The sequence below is a fragment of the Brienomyrus brachyistius genome, chromosome 11 (genome assembly GCF_023856365.1).
Source record: "Brienomyrus brachyistius isolate T26 chromosome 11, BBRACH_0.4, whole genome shotgun sequence".
NCBI classification, from domain to species: domain Eukaryota; kingdom Metazoa; phylum Chordata; class Actinopteri; order Osteoglossiformes; family Mormyridae; genus Brienomyrus; species Brienomyrus brachyistius.
This window is the reverse complement of record NC_064543.1, coordinates 12,585,572-12,603,339: the sequence shown is the minus strand read 5'-3', so window position 1 is coordinate 12,603,339 and position 17,768 is coordinate 12,585,572. Positions and strand designations below refer to the sequence as shown.

The 17,768-nt window shown below is 43.1% G+C and overlaps 3 protein-coding genes across 3 annotated transcripts; 2 read left to right on the top strand and 1 right to left on the bottom strand.

Moving 5' to 3' along the window:
• Positions 1 to 1,251: 1,251 nt before the first annotated feature.
• Positions 1,252 to 5,252, top strand: LOC125751841 (arylamine N-acetyltransferase, pineal gland isozyme NAT-10-like). The gene is made up of 2 exons (XM_049031216.1): positions 1,252 to 1,436; positions 3,494 to 5,252. The coding sequence occupies exons 1-2, from the start codon at positions 1,434 to 1,436 to the stop codon at positions 4,370 to 4,372; spliced, it is 882 nt and encodes a 293-aa protein (XP_048887173.1). The 5' UTR covers positions 1,252 to 1,433; the 3' UTR covers positions 4,373 to 5,252.
• Positions 4,296 to 7,728, bottom strand: mphosph6 (M-phase phosphoprotein 6). Its single transcript, XM_049031218.1, has 5 exons — positions 7,334 to 7,728; positions 6,953 to 7,065; positions 6,782 to 6,872; positions 5,728 to 5,834; positions 4,296 to 5,532 (listed from the first exon to the last, which is right to left on the bottom strand). Exons 1-5 carry the CDS (start codon positions 7,382 to 7,384, stop codon positions 5,391 to 5,393), a joined length of 504 nt encoding a protein of 167 aa, XP_048887175.1. The 5' UTR covers positions 7,385 to 7,728; the 3' UTR covers positions 4,296 to 5,390.
• Positions 7,729 to 7,999: 271 nt separating this feature from the next.
• heatr3 (HEAT repeat containing 3) lies at positions 8,000 to 17,520 on the top strand. The gene is made up of 15 exons (XM_049031215.1): positions 8,000 to 8,271; positions 9,517 to 9,689; positions 10,146 to 10,233; positions 10,838 to 10,944; positions 11,415 to 11,524; positions 11,653 to 11,793; positions 12,143 to 12,441; positions 13,165 to 13,255; positions 13,347 to 13,501; positions 13,639 to 13,721; positions 13,947 to 14,083; positions 14,173 to 14,261; positions 15,191 to 15,334; positions 15,910 to 16,086; positions 16,823 to 17,520. The coding sequence occupies exons 1-15, from the start codon at positions 8,146 to 8,148 to the stop codon at positions 16,943 to 16,945; spliced, it is 2,043 nt and encodes a 680-aa protein (XP_048887172.1). The 5' UTR covers positions 8,000 to 8,145; the 3' UTR covers positions 16,946 to 17,520.
• Positions 17,521 to 17,768: the final 248 nt, after the last annotated feature.

Genomic DNA, 17,768 nt, shown 5'->3' with positions numbered 1-17,768 from the left:
GTGACCCAGCCGGAGACTCGAACCCAGGTCCCAGAGGTGTGAGGCAACAGTGCTAATCACTACACCACCATGCCGCCCCCGCATCAATATTAATAGTATTTCACATCACGATATAATGAATGATGACACTACTAGTAATCTCCCTTTTTTCCGTCAGATAACCCATGCATATTGCTGTAGATTGCTAGTATCTCTACACATTGAGATGGTGGTGATGCATTCAGCTCAGTTTCGTAATGTGTTCACGTCAGCGTGGGTGTGGCTTGGGTTAGGCGCGTATAATTTACAACGGAACAGTACACCTTGGTTCTTGGAACAAGGGTCTTGGACAACAAGTCTTGGACCCTCTGAATCTTATGTCCAACAGCAATATGTTTACTCTGCCTGCCATGGGATTCACATCTTCTCAACAAAGGCACAGATTCTGAACCTGCAGCAAAACATCATCCTGCCCCACCATTACCTTGCTTTAATGTCAACCCTCCATATTCTAAACCCTAATGTCCAGCCCATCCGAACTTTGGTGAATCCTACTCTGATGTTTAGCTGATCCAAGATTGTTAAAGATTATGCATATGAGAAATGGGATGCGGCTTCAATCGTTGTCCATCACGGGTTTGCATTGTAAAACACATCATTCTGAAACGTTATTAATGAATATAAAACAATCAGCTGCTCCCTGGTTTGACATAATAGAAACTAATAAGGTAGCCAGTGGATAGTGACTTAACACATGGTCATCCCACCCACTAGGGGCTCATATTATCTCATTTCATCAAGTCTCATTTCTCACTATCACTATTCTACACATAACAAGTGACAGTCATCCCCCCACCTGAGATTGTTAATTTATTTTCAGTTAAATTTCAATTTTCATTTTCATTTCAATTTTCATTTTATTTTCATTTCAATTTTCAGTTTAAATTCAATTTAATTTCAATTCAATGTGATTTTTTTTCTTTAGATCTGTGACTTTTAAATTTTTTTTAATGACATGCTGTATATTTTCATTTTAATTTGACTACATTTGAATGCAACGATAAAAGAGTAATGCATAACCAATATGTATTAATAAATATTCAAAAATATGTGTTAATTGTCTTTACATAACCCTCTATTACACTAGAAAATAACATGAAAAAGGTGAATAAAAATTCTTTGCTGGGGTTGGATATGCTATTCATGTAAAATGGAAAACAGGTTCTCTGAGTCACACACACACAGGAATTTATATCCTTTTTATTTTGTCATGTTTATTGATTTGCTTGCTTGTTTGTTCATCTATCTGTCTGTCTGTCTGTCCGTCTGTCTAACTGTCTGTCTGTCTACTCTGTCTTTTGCATAACCCAAGAAATCCCACCCACATATTTTTTTCTTACTTTTACCATTTTACCGGCTGATCAGCAACAGTATCAAATCATCCCGGACTATAAATGGTAAGTTCATGAACTGAGGAAACATACGCACTTTCATATATAGTTTGCAAGTTGGTTTACCGAGTCTAATGCATATTAAAAGGAGTTGTGGTGTTTATTTAAATTTATGTCGTATATAACGTAATACTAGAATAAGTTAGTATTTTCTGTACCTGCTTGTCCAACAATATTAAATGTATCATTCTTCGAAGTACAAATATATGTATTAATGCATTCATCTTAAGAAATATTTATGTCTTTAAACAAGTTACATTACTTGAAATTCATGTCACGAGTGGTAAACTGCGAACATGTGTGGAACAATGCCCACAACTCGTACCTAAATTTTTAAGCGGTTTTTCATTTAAGCCATTGGTGTTTGCTTTGGACACGATGCAAGATTATATGAATATCAATGGTACGAAAACTTCAGGAACTTAAATGAAAATTTTAGCTAGTGAAGAATTCTATTCACTTTCGGTTAGATTATACCGGACGTTAAAAGATCTACTGCCGACGTTATCCGGTATCAGAGTTACTTTTCATTTTACTTATGTAATTAAACCTTGGGCTTAAGAATTTCTTACTATATGTAAAAATAATAAAACTGCAACAATCACGTTTGGAATGCCTTGCTAAAGGCACAATTTAAACACCGCTTAAAACTGATCATTTGCAAAAAATTATGAAATGCCAGCAGCGTCTGTTAATAGTTTATTGGTGTCTATAATAAATGATCGGAGCTCATGTCTACACTTAGGAGGGACAGAATTACCGTTTTTTTTCGTTGGATTCCTTTCACCTAAAAGATTTATCACCAACATTTGTTCTCCTTCAGTGGCACTTCTCGATTGCATAAAGTGGATCTAACACACTTGTGTTCCGAAATGTCAAAATAGCGTATTATTTAGAATAAACAGTGCTACAAAGTAAGTTAAAAACCACCAGGAAGTCATGTGATTTGTTAATGAATTGTCAAGTTCTTGTAACATTGTTCCTTGGCTATACTCGTTTATTTAACAGCTAACGAGTCCAAACGCTAACAGACCTTGATTAGAATCTCTTAAATCATGAAAATGTTTCTTGTCTAAATTCCAATTGCAGCCTACGGTAAGTCATTGCACATGTAGGCTGTATACTACAACAGTAGATGGTGTATTTCAGTCACGACCGAGGTACTTCTCTCTTGTCCAGTACGCAATAACCAAAAGACAGCATAACCGAGTCCCTGGTTCACCCTCGCCAGGTCCTTAAGAAGGAGGACGAAAGTACCGAACTAGTGACCTGGCATATGCGCTCGGTTCATTGGTCGGCATATACGTCCGACGTTTAGCCAATCAAATGCTCGCTTACAGCACGCCCTTACATGCCTCACTGGCTCTCATTGGCCATAGTCGAGGAGGGAAGCAGCATTGGCAACATTTCTGAGAGCAAGCAGAAGAACGAAAAGAACGAAACTTTGCTGGGAAGTGAGCTTGTGTGTATAGTTCATGTAAATGACTCGTTCCCGGCGGACGAATTGTTTGTGAACGTCACATCATTAGTCTACATGCACAACTGGGAGAGCAGTCGTTGTGCACGATAGTGAACATGGCTGAAGATGGTGTTTCATGGTTATCATTCCAACTTGGTTCCTAAGTTAAATGAATATGCGTTTGACTCAGATCACGAGATTGTGGTATTAGTCTAGCTAGATCAGGGTTCAGGGCTAAATTTGACAGATGTTTTGATAAAAATGTATTGTACCATGGACATAGGCAACAGTTTTTTTTTCCACAATCAAAATATTTTCCACAGACAAATTTGTCCGTGTATGGAGAGGCACTACATTAAACTATTTAATAATTAGAATTATTTTAACAACGAGTTATTGATAATGTTGATTTTTTTTACCATTATATTTATATATTATGGGACAAAAAAAGTGAAATATCTGTTTATCTGTAATCATTCTCAATTATGATGAATATTAACAGGACTGAAAAAGTAAAAGCAGTTTTCAGACAGAAAAGATAGGCAGTGAGCCGTGGGGACCAACGCTGAAAAATGCGTGAGAACATCACATTTGTCTTTCACAGGATAGGATGAATGTGGCAGAGTACTTGCAGCGGATTGGGTATAAAGGCCCCTTTCAAAAAGCTGACCTGGAGACCCTGAACCACATCCACAAGCTACACATAGATTCCATCCCTTTTGAGAATCTCAGCATACACTGTGGAGAGAAGATCACCATGGACCTGGCCGTTATCTATGACAAGATTATAAGGAAGAACCGTGGAGGCTGGTGCTGTGAGAACAACTATCTCTTTTCCTGGGTGCTGAAGGAGCTGGGCTACAACAACACAATTTTGGGGGCAAGGGTCTTCAACAACCTTCTGAACCAGTTTAATCCCATGGAGAGTCACTTCATCAATAAAGTTGACATCGACGGTGTGTCATACATTGCCGACGTCAGCTTCGGGGTGTCTGGTCAGATCTGGCAGCCCCTTGAGCTTACGGCGGATAAGGACCAGCCTCAGATGCCTGGAGTCTACCGCTTAATAAAGGCAGACGGAATGTGGGTTTTGCAGAAGACAAGTAGAAGGCAAATAATTCCAAATGAAGCATTTGCCAAGTCCGATCTGTTGAATAAAAGCATCACAAAAAAAATCTATGGGTTCACATTGGCACCACGTCAGCCTGAACACTTTATGGAGAACATCCAATTCCTCCAGACCTCCCCAGCGTCATTATTTGTGCAAAAGTCCATCTGCTCCCAGCAGACACCCACTGGGTTCCGTGCTCTCATTGGCTGGACCTACACTGAGGTCACCTATAACTATGAGGAAGGTGCTGATCTATTCAACATTGAAAATATACCGAATGAAGAAGTAGAAACAGTTTTGAAAGACAAGTTTAATCTCTTGTTAGAAAAAAGACTTGTTCCTTTAAATAACAGGGCTGCATATACACTCTAAGGATCCAAAATTCAAGGCACAGCCTGTAGCGCAATCACTTGCCACCCAATGCTTCATTGAGCCTCACAAAAACAAAGCTTGAAAAAAAAAAAAAAAGGACTACTAACTATTCCTTAATTTTTTTTTTGATTTACTGGACATATGTACTAAAATGATTTGTGTAGAGATGTACTTAGTTTGAAGAACAGATTTAAGGTGATGTGTAAGATACAGGGGGTTTGGGAGATGACCTATGGTTAAAGATGCACAATAATCCATTTCACATAGTCCAATAACCAATGGATTTTCAAAGACACTACCTGAAAATATTAAACATCACAGTGGATAAGCTTTCCCCCTTTTTTCACTATACGGTTTAAAAGACATTTTTATCAAAAAACAGAGGTAAACTTTCACAAAACGTCCCAAAGTGTACATCTCTCTCTCATCCATCCACCCATCCATCCATCCTAGTCAAGGTGGCAAGGGCTTAGGTAGTACATGGTACATGGCAGGGGAGTACCCTGAACTACATACCAGTCCATCTCAGGACACATGCAAGCGCACACATGTCATGGCAAGTATCACTCAGTTTCGTTTCTGATAAAATGACAAATAAAAGAATTAGATTGAACACAAAGCTTAGCAACCAGCCTCCAGCATCACATCCAGGAGTCTGATGGTGAGAACTGTAGCCTATCCCAGATTAGGGCACCGGACAGGGAAACAACCTGGATGGGAGGCAAGTAACTCCAGTCCAGAAAAACAAAATCTCCGGCTTAAGTACAAATGTGAAAATTCAGGAACAGCTAAACTGGAACTCAAGGAACAGGGTCCGCACAGAAAAAAAAAAAACTACAACAAAATGTGATATGAATATTTTAGCCTAAGGTATATGACATTAAGTCATTAAGATGTATAACATCCATTGAACATCTTTTATAAGAAGTCATTTACAATAAAGTGATGAACATACACATCAAACGACTGGCAGAGGCAAAAATGGTTCTGGTAGCTGAAAAACATTGGCTGGACATTGCTAATCTTGCGGCTTCAAAAAGGCCTTTTTCTTTGGTCCTATTTCCTTGCTAACTTCCTCCTCCTTCTCCTCCTCCTGAATGGCCGACCGCTCTCGCTTCCTTGCAAATTTTCTTTTCATGCTCTCCACCAAGCTGACGTATCTGTGGGGTTTAAGAAAGGACACGGTGTGCTTGAACGGGAGGGACAAAGCAGTAACCAGCCTTTATGTCCTAACGGGACATAAAGGCACAACTGAGGCAATCAGGCCGGCAGCCAATGAAAATCGGCTTGTATTAATGCGGAAACACCTCCCTTTAAACAGAGTAGCTGAATAGGATTAAAAACCCTTTCCGCACCTGTTTGCCATTTCTTCATCTGTAATGTCAGTTTCCATTCTGCTGAAGTCCTCCTCTTCATCCTCCTCTTCATTCCGGTTGTGTGCATTCATCAGCTGCATGAGTTTCTGAACACAAAGGAGGAAAAAAAACAAAGTACTAAAGTACTAGTCAAAAAGACTTTGAACATGCGATACATGCAATGTGCTAGAAACACCCTGTCAGAATTATATGAAGAAAGAAGAAGATGAAGGAAAGTTGTAAGTGATGCCATGGCTGCAGTCACCTGACATAACAACATAACACCCCAGATGTGTTATGAAGTATGATATAATATCCTAGGATACACATCCAGCATTGCGCATCATTGCTGGACACTTCTCTGGCAGTGTTGGAGTGATTTTGTTTTTAAGAAAAATGGCATCTTTCATTAATAGAATGCCAAGACTTTGTTCAGTTATAATTACTATAAAAGATTATATTTTCACAAGTCTAAGATTTACCCTGCTTTCATTACAATTGATGTTTGTCACATCGTTCCTTAATTTTATTTTAATTGACATTCTGTACTTTTTCGTATTGTATGTGACACATTACTAAGTATAACATAAGAAACTCCAAGTGCTCAAACACTTCTGAGTTGTACGTACATATTCATCATTGCACTGAACATACGACATACTGATGTTACAGGAATTTAACTCCCCATCACAGTACTCTGAAAATTTATATCAAATTATGAAATACACCTTTTAAAATATCATTTGAAAATGCCTATGGCAATTGAGTTATTAAACCCGGTCCGTAGGGACCCACCAGGCAGTTCACATTTTTGCTCCCCCCCCAGCTCCCTAGGGAGGACTGTCTGGGGGTCCCATTGTATCGAGCTGGGAAACACTGGTGTAACAGAAGGCAGTTTACATATAACAACACTTATATAAAGTCAGCTAGGTGGATGCTGTTTTATATTTTAAAAGGATCTGTTGATCTAATATACAATCTGCAGGACTTATACATAAATTCCTTTATCTATTAATATTTCATACCACATATCATATTTAGATTTTATTGTTACCTCAACTTCAGGATTGAAGCCTTTGAATGACATTCTTCCAAACCTCAAGTCTTCGCAGGGAACAAAACTTCTTTCTTCTATGATAAAACTCCTACAAGCATCAACGTGTTGTGAGATCTTGCTTGTATAAGCAATTAAATAAAAAAAATAAGTGATTATTAACATTCTTACTCCTTAGCTTTCAGCTCTGGAAGGTCCAGGTACCAATGTTCATCGCTGATTATTCTCTTTTCTTCTTCTTCCAATTGCTTCTTGGCCTCAGCATCAAGGCCCCGCTGCATAAACTGGGGAACAATAAGGGCGCATCTCTAGCAATCTGTAAACCATTTTGAACCTATAATTATTCAGACGTATATAAATATAGCCATCTCGCTATAATGCAAATTCGTAACAAGTGCCTAACAGACTGCGAAAGTCAAAGGCATGCCGTTTTAAATATTTTTAGATAAAAAGGCAAATCGTACACAACTAGACAAATTAAAGCTTCGTTGAGAAAGTAACTGAAGCATAGCTCCTGAAGTATCTAACTAGCTACATTTTATTTTCACCCACCTTCATCCGAAGTAGATTTTTTGACAATTTCAGTTGGCAGTCGCTAGCCATTTCTAGTTATTTTTTTGAAAATTAAATTTTAAATTTCTCAGTTTTCTGTTAATGACTAAATAAACTCATCACACACGTTTACTTGCTCTATGAGAACATTCTACTTCGGGCTTTCAGAGTAAAAAGAAGAATCGGAATAATAACACCGCCCCCTACTGTAGTGGAGTAGTGCAATTCGCTACCTTTATTTTTGGCAGAATTTATTTAAAACCGAATGTCGCATGCTGCCACCTACTGCTCAGGGGTTTGCATGTTGTCTACATAAAACATGGCCTTCTGATTACATCCTGAACTTGGACTGAAAGTTTATCTTCGAACTTATGAACGCCGAAGTTTCCCTTAAGTGAAGCATATGTCCCAGAACTGAAACGTGGAAACGATGGGATGTGTCAGTTGAAAATCATAGGCTAGTTTTCATTTTTAAAATCTTCCATTTAGGTAATAACCTAATTAAAAAGGAATAGAACGCACGTGAACATCAGGAAACCCCACATTATATAGAATTATTTACATGTAAATGTCAAGAACGCAAAGATCAACGCGAAAAGATTCGGCTGACTTTTTGATTTAATCCTTTACGACAGTCAGTTTTACGGCCTTGCGATTCCATTTACGGTCCATGCCGGTTCAGTTCCACATGGCAAGAGGCACATACAGGACTTCGGAGTAGCAGTGTTTATGAACTAACTCGGTTTGCATATGAGGCTGAATAATACTCAGAGGGTTGTCGTCACCGGTGATTCGCTCGTTAATTGTATATTATGGGTAAAAGCAAGAACAAAAAATTTAAGCGTCCTCAATTTTCGGCTGACGGGCTGCCAGTAACTATTGTAAAGGAAACTGAAGATGAATGTGTTGATTCTCCAGCCGGAGAGATGCTCGAAAAAGTAAGATTTAATGTTATAATGTTCATATTTATTAACTCCCGTCGAGTTATTTGATGGTGCTCCCCTCCACCCAATCTTAATTAACGTTAAGATGAACGTGTATTACAGCATGCAATAGCTAACATTTGTTCCCTGTCCATGTAACTTCTCGTCAGGAAATAAAACCTGTGATTAAATGCTTGCTCATTAAGCCTGTCGGACTATAATTTTATTCGTTTTTTGAGAAATCATAATAAAACACACGGACATTTTAAATGTCCGTACCCACACAAAAAGTTGAAAATCAACTTTAAAATTCACGTATTCCTAATTTCTAGCGGTCTACGACATAATGTAAATAACATCCTGACAGCAGTTTTATAAGGCTGTTATCGTGGGGGAACCAGTGTCAAGTGTCTTCTACTAATCCTTCATTGAGCCGTAACAGAATACTAACTTGGATATACATTGTAATTGTCACAACGATAATAGGAACTACTATCACAAATAGGAATTTCGTTCATAGATGCAGCATAAAATAAACCGTATTTTTAATATCTTTTGACGGTATGAACGGCACAAAATCGGCAACATCAATCAATCCATCAACCCTTCCGTCTATCTTCCAATCACTGTTCTAGTACAGGGCATTGTGGGTAGTCTGGAGGCGCAAGGCATGGGAATACCTTAGACGGCTGCTAGTCCATGTCAGGGCTCATACAAGCTAGCAATCAGTAATTGGCAAGATAAAGTGTTGTAGCAGCTCTGTACAGTCTAAGAAAGCTTTAAGTACTTTAACCTATAAAATACAAACAAATCTCTATCCAAAATGGACAACTGGAGTTGCCTGACTCAGTGGTTCCCAACCCAGTCCTCAGGGACCCCAGACAGTCCACATTTTTGCTCCATCCCAGCTGGTTGGGCCTAACCTGCTTATAGAATAATGATATTTTCATGCCACACACCTAGGTTGTTTGTATTTGGGTGTGGCCTTGTACAGTATAATAACATGAGACCGCAAGGACCAGGGCAGGATGCAGAGACTCATGCAGCCACCACAACAGGAGACGCTGCTCCAGAGTATGCCACCTTGAAGGTCACACAGTTAGGGACTCTGGCTGTAGAGCATCCAACTCTACCATCTCTATAGCAAAAGAGGAGGCTGAATCAGTTTTTTATGTACCCAGCTGGAAAGAAAATCTGCACATGCGTACAAGTATGCACACGCCTGATGTAGGCCGCACTGTGGTGTCATTGTGTGCGCAGCTGCAGAGCCCCAGTGCAGATATGCGGGAGTATGCCTGCGCCAGCATCTCGCGGATGGTGCAGCTAAGGCAGGTGATCCCGGCCTTCCTGCAGCGGGACGCCGTACGGTGCCTGGGGCCCCTACTGCTGGACCGCAGCCTGGCTGTGAGGGAGACTGCAGCCGGGGCTCTCAGGTGGGTAAAAATGAGACCTTTAGGAGCTGTGCTGCTATTTCAGTGATAGAGATGTCAAAATGCATTGTGGGTGGGATTTCCCATGTGCCGTTAGTCATAGTTTGGCTTAATCCAATGGGAATCTAAGAAAGTGACCAATAGGAAGTAGGAAGACAGTAATTGACAGCACATGAAAATCCTACCCACCTGCTGATTTAGCATATCTTTAAATAAATCTTGACTGACACTTGTAACATTAACAAAGCAACTTTGACCGATTAAATATTTTCCACACTGATTGGATAGTGTGTGTGGTTTGAGATGGAGACTGGGGCAATGCCACTATTCTGGGCAACGCCTTAAAACATTTGTGTTGGGATTCATTTCTAGAAAATAACAAAAGAAATGCACTTGAATGCAGTTGCTGCTTGCCCTTGTTTGAAGACACGTTGACGGTTCCCTTTTTTCGCGTGGCAGGAATCTCAGTGCCTGTGGAGGCTTTGAGGTCTGTGACGACATGGTGAAGCAGGACGTGCTAACGCCACTGGCGGCTCTCTTGAGAGAGGTAAGAGGCCTACAGGCTCCTCAGCAAACCATACCCTCTGCAGGCATATCGAACTTTCCATATGACTTTGTTAATGTGCGCTCGGGTTTGGTCATATGACTCTTCCGTTTCAGCAGAAAGGTTTATTCGGTGTAGGAAAGGCAGGGAGGTGGACTTGCAACCAGTGTGATGCGTTTCTAAATTTTATCATTGTCGTCAATCCATGTTCTTTCTGTTGTACCCTTGAGCAGGGTTCATTTGTAGCAAAATAAATGACTATTGAAGAATCGTAAGCAAGTTGAGAAGCACTGGGTCCAGCAGTGGTGGGTAGTGGTGGCTTATTGGTTAGGGAAGCTCACTTGTAATTGAAAGATTGCAGGTTTGAATCCCCGATCAGCAAGGCACCACTGAGGTACCCTGAGCAAGTTACTGCCCCCAATCACTGCTTCCCGGGCGCTGAATTAGCTGCCCTCTGCTATGTCACATTGTCACATATGGGTTAAATGCAGAGGACACATTTCGTTGTGCTGTGTTGTGTCAACAATGACCACTGATCACCAAATCAAATTAAAATTAGTAACTTAAAAGTACACAAACTGACATAATGCTCTACGTTTGCCCACAGTGTTACGTGGGCTTTGACTCGCCTGTCCCAGCTGAACCGCGCACAGAGCCGCGGCACTCTGTCGAGGACGTGGCCAACGAAGCTGTGCACTTGTTGTGGAATCTCTGGTAATTGGCTGCATTCCGTCACCTGATCATAACTGCTCTACAGTGATTGGTCCACACCGGAGGTGTTGGAAAAACAAAGGATCTTTCTCAAAGCATTGTGACAGTGGTGGATCTACTGCAAAAAAATGTATCTCTACGCTGCCCCAGATAAGCTCCAGGCCCCAATGCCCTGACCAGGATAAGTGGTTAGAGGACAGATGGACAGTGAGAAGATTCTGTACTATATATTTCAGGCAGCTGTATGCTTAATTTATTTTTAGCATCTAACAGCATATAAAATGATGGTGAATTGAATCCCAGTTTAAAATTTCCTGCTGCTCAGGATTTTTGGGGTCCAGCAGTGTCCTCATCCTGGGTTCATGTTTGCTACATTTGGTGTAATCCTGTAGTCCTGCTGCTTATGAACCTGTCACAAGCAGACTGACCTCAGGGCGTAATGCGTGTTGTATCTGCCCCCCCACGTCCCTCAGTGAGAGCAGCAGCCGGGCCATGTCTGTGTTCAACAAATCCGGGCTGCTGGACGTGCTGCTACAGTGTCTGGCTCGACACCCACACAACGTGGAGCTGGCCTTGTCTGCCGGTCAGTCACACACACACACACACACACACACACACACACACACACACACACACACACGCATACCGAGCGCCATGGTGCCGGGAAGCTCCAGGATTCTAACACGTGTGTGTGCCTGTGTGTATGTCCAGCTCACTGCCTGCAAACTGTGACGGAGGAGAATTCGGACCTTCTGGCTGCCCTGAACTTTTCAGTCCTGCAGGGGCTGGAGTCCGTGCTGCTGTCACCCCAGACGGACATGGCCCATGTGCTGCTGCGCACCCTCGTCGCTGGTACGGTGTCCTGAAACGACGCAGCTCTCCTGCCACTCCCCTTTGCTCCTATATCTCAACAAGTAGAGCATTTCACTAACAATGTATAGGTCGTAGGTTCAAATCCCAGGGAGCACACATTAATCGTAATTCTTCGCCCTACTGTAAGCTGCTTCAGATATCCCCTTTCACCTCTTGGATATCTGTAGGCCCAGCTCTTGAAGGGCTGGATTAACACCATGGAGTGTAAAGTGAGGAGGGCTCAGCTCAACAAATTCCCTCCATATTGACCGTAATCTTTCTAATACATGTTCATATGAAATGGTAAAGAGAGGAGTCTGTAACAGCCGAGCCTTCCTTCCGTCCCCAGGCGCCATGTGGAACCTGAAGAGTAGCATGCCCTCTGATTGGCAGGCCCACGCGCTAGGAGCCATCGTGGAAACCCTTGGCTGTGCCCTGGAGCTGGACTCCGGGAGGCTGATCCCAGAGCTGCGGGAGGCTGAAGAGGCCCGGCACAGGGCTGCTGTCAAGGGGGGCGCCGCTGCAGACGACAGGGATGGGACCGAAGACATGGAGGAGGAGGGAAATGAGGAGGCAGAGGGAGACTGCAAAGCCCAGAAGGGGAGAAGCAGCTGCAAAGGGGGCGATGACTTCTCTGACCTGCAGCCTGTGAGTCGTCCATCTTTACTATTTTCCATTGGATGGTAATTCCACCCACTGTGACTGTGGTATTAACCACCCCATTAAAGAGCTGTTTTACACATACACCGTAATCAGCGCTGGCAGAAATAATAATGCAGCCTGACTCCTGTCTGGTGGGGAGGATCACTTTATGGTGTAGGGGGTGTGGCTTTAGGGAGCATGGGCCTGACCTTGTGGAGAGCAGTCGGAGTCACATATTGTGTTTGCCACAGTATGCATTTCTACATTGAGAACTGCTTTTCACATCCTTACCTTTACATACTACTGAGGATCCGTAGGGTATTTAGGATTAAAATCTACACAGGAAAGGGCCCAGTCTAGTAATGCAGTTATCTCCATGTGGGAATGGTACTTTAAAAAAATCCCATTAAAGTTTTTTTGCATTTCTATAAGTTATTTTAGAATTTGCGACATCATGACATAGCAGGGGGCAGCTAATTCAGCGCCCAGGGAGCAGTGCTTGGGGGCAGTACCTTGCTCAGGGTACCTTAGTGGTGCCTTGCTGGTCGGGGATTCGAACCTTCAATCTTTCAATTACAAGTGTGCTTCCCTAACCATTAAACCACCACTGCTCACAAGTAATGTTTTTGTACTTGATTTTATAAACAATTTCTTGCTTTTATTATACTTACAGCAAACCAGTGGGACTCAGGCCTACGAGTCAGTGAATGTGTTTGTGTCTTTTCCCAGCCAAAAGAGGTAGAGCTGAGGGAAGCCAATGCCCTGCTGGTGGCTCAGCAAACCTCGCTGGAAATAATCGTCAACATGTGCTGCTCAGATGGTGAGGCTCAGGGTTGGGAGCAAGATGCTGAGGACTGGCCTACAGTGGCACGTCTGGGACTTACGTTAACGGTGTGCCTCTCTGCCTGCAGACCCCTCCGATGATGAATGGGAAGAAACCTCGAGCAGTGACGAGAGCGAGATCTGCCCTGATGGCATTGCCGATGTCAACTCCAGCCTGCTGTCCCCCCTCTGCCTGTCTGCAGAGATCCACAGTGCGCTGGTCAACTTCAGGATCCCTGAGAAGGTGCTTCACTGCAGGCCCCCCTGTCTCCCTGCCTTTATCCCTCACCTCCACAGTATTCTCTCATCTTCTTCCTATTCCCCTCTGTACCTAAATCCTGAAATGTATGATTTTTGTCTTTTTTTGCTCCCAATCTGAAGGTTCTCAGGAAGACAGAGTTCCCCAGCAGTGCTGCCATGGAGGTCTGTGGTACGACTCCGGCCTGGAAGAGCCTGATGAAAAAGTAAACATATCCTCTGACACCAGCCGGTATCTCTTCCTTAAAAGGAGTGGACCGGAAACCGATGCATCTTGTGGTTTTGGATATGAATTTGAAACTGCTAGCCCTTGGCTTCAAAACATGTTTTTATTGGACATGTGGGTCTCAATATAATTTCGAACTGCTGTAGTTTTCCATGTTTTCAGTAGGATTTTATTGGCCTGCTTCAGTGGAGTGGCTTTTTCCCAGAATGCAGCGGGTGCAATGCCGGGCGCTCACCTGCCTCCACAGCATCCTGTCTGCCATGGACATGGAGGCCCTGGGGGGAGCCACAGCCCTGCGGGCGCTTGCAGAGCACCTGTCCAAGCTGGTTTTCAGCACTCCGGGTAAGGGCTGCATGTGTGTCCACACGGATTCGGTCGGCGTGGTTTTCCCGTCCTGCCCGAGTGATCCGACGTGCGCTTCCCTCACCCAGAGATCCCGACGCAGGAGGAATTCCTGGAAGCGGTCATCAGCGCTTTGCGGTCACTGCTGCAGATGATGGCTTCCAAGAACATACCCCAGGTGAGAGAATGATTAGCATGCAGACCTCCGGTGTCTCTCCCCCGAGTGACACAAGTGGCCGTAAAACTGCAGGTTGTAATATTCACTGAAGCAGTTTTTTCTCCTGGGGCTTGAAACTCCAGCCTTTCCAGCCCTAAGTCCTCCACCTGTGTTGCTATGGTAACCCTTCAGGTGGCTATCTACTTCAAATGAAGTACACAGAATCTACATCATTTTAACAACACAACACCGAATGAGCGATTATTACCGCGGTGATGACCTTTTCAGCGCACCGCCTGTGCAGCGTTGCCGATGCGAACCTTTTCCGCTTGTTCTAATCCCACCAGCAATTGGCTGACATAATGTGGCACCACAGGATAGGTCAGCAGGACTAATTATGCTACCAGCATGCTTTGCATCGCACCACATGTGTCTTTAAATAGTGTAAATTCATATGTACGTGTTCATGTTGTAAATCCTAAATGTCATAACCATGTAATGTCTGCCTTGGAATGCATGCGTTTCGTTAAGGTGTAACTGAAAGTCTCGTGTAAATTGTTGCTTCCCTGTCTGTGCCGCTGCTAGTATTAAACCAATAGTGGCTGTTAATAATGACGGCAACTTCCATTTTAAAAGAACTGTCATCTCCTTTATTAAAATGGCTGAGGCATTGGCCACAATATGCGCTCTATTTGTGGGTCTGCTGCGTCAGAAACATCGTGCGCCCTCTAGAGTTTTGGCGTGAAATAGAACGAACGAGGGGACAGCGTCGTTTCAAGTAAGACACAATGTATTTGATTTAGTTTCGTCTGGATGTTGCTTGAAGTGTGCGGCCAACTTTACTCCTGGCACCGTCTTAGAGGGACAGCGAATAAACGTCAGTGAACTGAATAAATGCCGTTTGCCGCCCCCAGCTGTGGTGACCCTGTCTGTCTGTCTGTGTGGGTCAGTGTGTCAGCCCCCAGCAGCTGATGAGTCTGAGCGAGGCAGCATCGCAGTGTGAAGCAGTCAGCGTCAGAGTCAGTGCAATGGCCATCCTGGGGATCACCGGCAGCATGCTGGCCAGGGAGCCTGACTCAGCAGACAGCCTGCAGGTACCGGCACCCAGGGGCAATTGTAGGTTTTTTTATGGTGGTTGGTATAAAAATTATAATAATCAGGGATGCACATAGATGCACATACACAAGTATGCATTTATGTTTAAAAGCGTTAGATTGTTGTAACAGTGCAAATGCATGTTTGTTTTATATGCATTTGCACTGCTATGGCAAGAAATTATGCATTTTACCCTTTATATGCTAACTCATACTTTTGTGGTATAAAGCTTAAAATGCACAATGATTTCTTGTCATAGCAGCGCAGGTGCACATGAAGTACATATACATTTGCGCTGTTACAAGAAACGATTCTTGCACGTAAGGTGAACTGCGTACTTGTGTACCAGTTATGTGCATCCCTGGTAGTAATTCAAACAGAGAGGACAACTTTGTCATCAGCCAGTGATATCTTAGGAATTGGTGCATAACAGGGGAGGGGCCGCTGTGACAGCGAATCGTGTTTCAGCCAGCGGCCAGTGCCCTTTTGGCCCCACCCCTGCTGACATCACAAGCTGCATCCTGGTTTGGGATCAGTGAGGGGCCATTTCCAGACTTCTCTTTAAATCCCACAGCTTATAGGAAACGCCCTGCTGGAAGTGGCGTCGAAAGACCCTAACATGGTGGTGTGCGGGGAGGCCCTGGACGCTCTCTTTGACGTGTTTGCGGATGGAAAGGAGGCAGAGAGAGCCGCACATAACATCGGTCTGCTGCCTGCGTTAAAGAGCTTGCAGCCAGTGTTCAAGGCCAAGGTACACGGCATACTCAGACCTCCTGGGTTGGGTGGCTCAAACCTCCCACTCTACGTGTGGAGTTTGCACATTCTCCCCAAGTCACTCTCCCTGCAGTCCACAAACCCCCAGTTAGACTCACTGGTGTCTAAATCACTGTAAAGTGCAACATTTTAATGCCCATTGTAATTTTAGGGTTAGTGTAGTGCAAGTTACAACCTTGGGTTCAAAACGGGGCAGCGTGTGACTCAGCGCGTCTGCGGGTCCTTGAGCAAGGCCCTTAACCCCCAGCTCCCTGGGCGCCCATCAAGTGGCTACCCTTCGCAGACAACTTACTCTACAAGGGGCAAGTTGAGGGAGGTGTAAAGACAATTTCCCCATGGGGATCAATAAAAGTATCTATTGTTATTATTATTAAATCATAGCTAGATAATATTTTAACAGCTTCAAGCTATTGGTTGAATTCTCTCCAAGTGAGCTTGATGGGCTGAATAGCCTGTGTAGATTTTAATTTCATACCCAAAAGTATGAAATTTCTTATGGTCTTATTTTTATTTAAAGCTCTCATCTAGATAAATGGTATCTAAAGTGGATGTTTAAGTATAAACCAAAGGGCAAAAAGATAAAGCGGATCATGCTGCTTGTCAGATATAACAGGCTAAATGTCCTGTCAGCATACACATGCATCATGTTCCCAATGGAAGCCCGTTTACTGCTGTATGGTTTATCCAGCCTCTGGTCCCCATGTTGCCTGCAGCTGCGCAAGGAAGGCAAGGGAAAATACAGCCCTGACCAGCTGTGCGTGCTAGACAACATCAAGGTCAACCTGCGGAGATTCATCGGGTACCTGGGGACGCTGGAGAGGAGCTGCACTACCTAGGAGCGTAACCGGAGAGCGAGAGCCGGAAGGGTGGATGATTTACCCCCACTTTTCACAAAAAGGGTTAACGGAGGAAAACTCGTTAAAAACTCGTTTTTTTTTTATCCAGTAACTATTTGAATAATGTGATAAAGAATGTTGAATACTCAGAGGAATTGTTGCAATAAATTTACAGGGAAGTACTTCCCAATGCAATAAAGTGTTTAAGTTATTGCCATTAATTCATTTTTTGCCAGTTTTAGCAAGGTAGAGTTTTGTGATTTTGTGAAGAGAATGTGTGTGTGGAATAAAAGGTGGTGGTACAGATGATTTATACGTGAGAACAACTGTTCGGGCTCCTCGGCGGTGACCTCAGCACGTGTCAGTTTATGGAAAATGTGGATTTTACCATCAGGTATTTTCTCTCCTCCTGAGGTTGCTTCTCGTGTGGTATAAACTGCCAGCTGATAACGTCAGAGATTAGAATTTAATGAGTGAAAGTAAAGCAAACCGCTCTTACTCTATTGTGAAATGCATGGATTATTCTCAAAAACTGACATGTTCTGTATTAAAAAAAACAGTATTCTGGAACCTAATACCAACCTCCACGTTTGTCGTATTTCATCGTTTGTTTCATGATTTAGTGAAAATCCACGGTCAACATTACTAACAGAAACTGGACTTTGAGTCGCTAAAATTTAGAACGTATTCGATCTCTGGCCCGTCTGCTTTATCTGTGTGCAAGTCAAAGTCTATAAAATCGTGCTCTGGTGCTGGAACGTAGTTTAAAACATTTTTCCTGCAATATCGGTAATATTACGGGGAGACCGTGACAGAGTGAGGA

Bases quoted from the DNA above. Each gene is read 5' to 3' on its own strand.
- heatr3 (XM_049031215.1), top strand. From the start codon at position 8,146: ATGGGTAAAAGCAAGAACAAAAAATTTAAGCGTCCTCAATTTTCGGCT. The intron at 8,272-9,516 runs GTAAGATTTAAT...TTGTGTGCGCAG, and splicing joins CCGGAGAGATGCTCGAAAAA to CTGCAGAGCCCCAGTGCAGA. The intron at 12,442-13,164 runs GTGAGTCGTCCA...GTCTTTTCCCAG, and splicing joins ACTTCTCTGACCTGCAGCCT to CCAAAAGAGGTAGAGCTGAG.
- mphosph6 (XM_049031218.1), bottom strand. From the start codon at position 7,384: ATGGCTAGCGACTGCCAACTGAAATTGTCAAAAAATCTACTTCGGATG. The intron at 6,873-6,952 runs GTAAGAATGTTA...TGATGCTTGTAG, and splicing joins CCAGAGCTGAAAGCTAAGGA to GAGTTTTATCATAGAAGAAA. The intron at 5,835-6,781 runs GTAACAATAAAA...CTTTGTGTTCAG, and splicing joins GCTTCAATCCTGAAGTTGAG to AAACTCATGCAGCTGATGAA.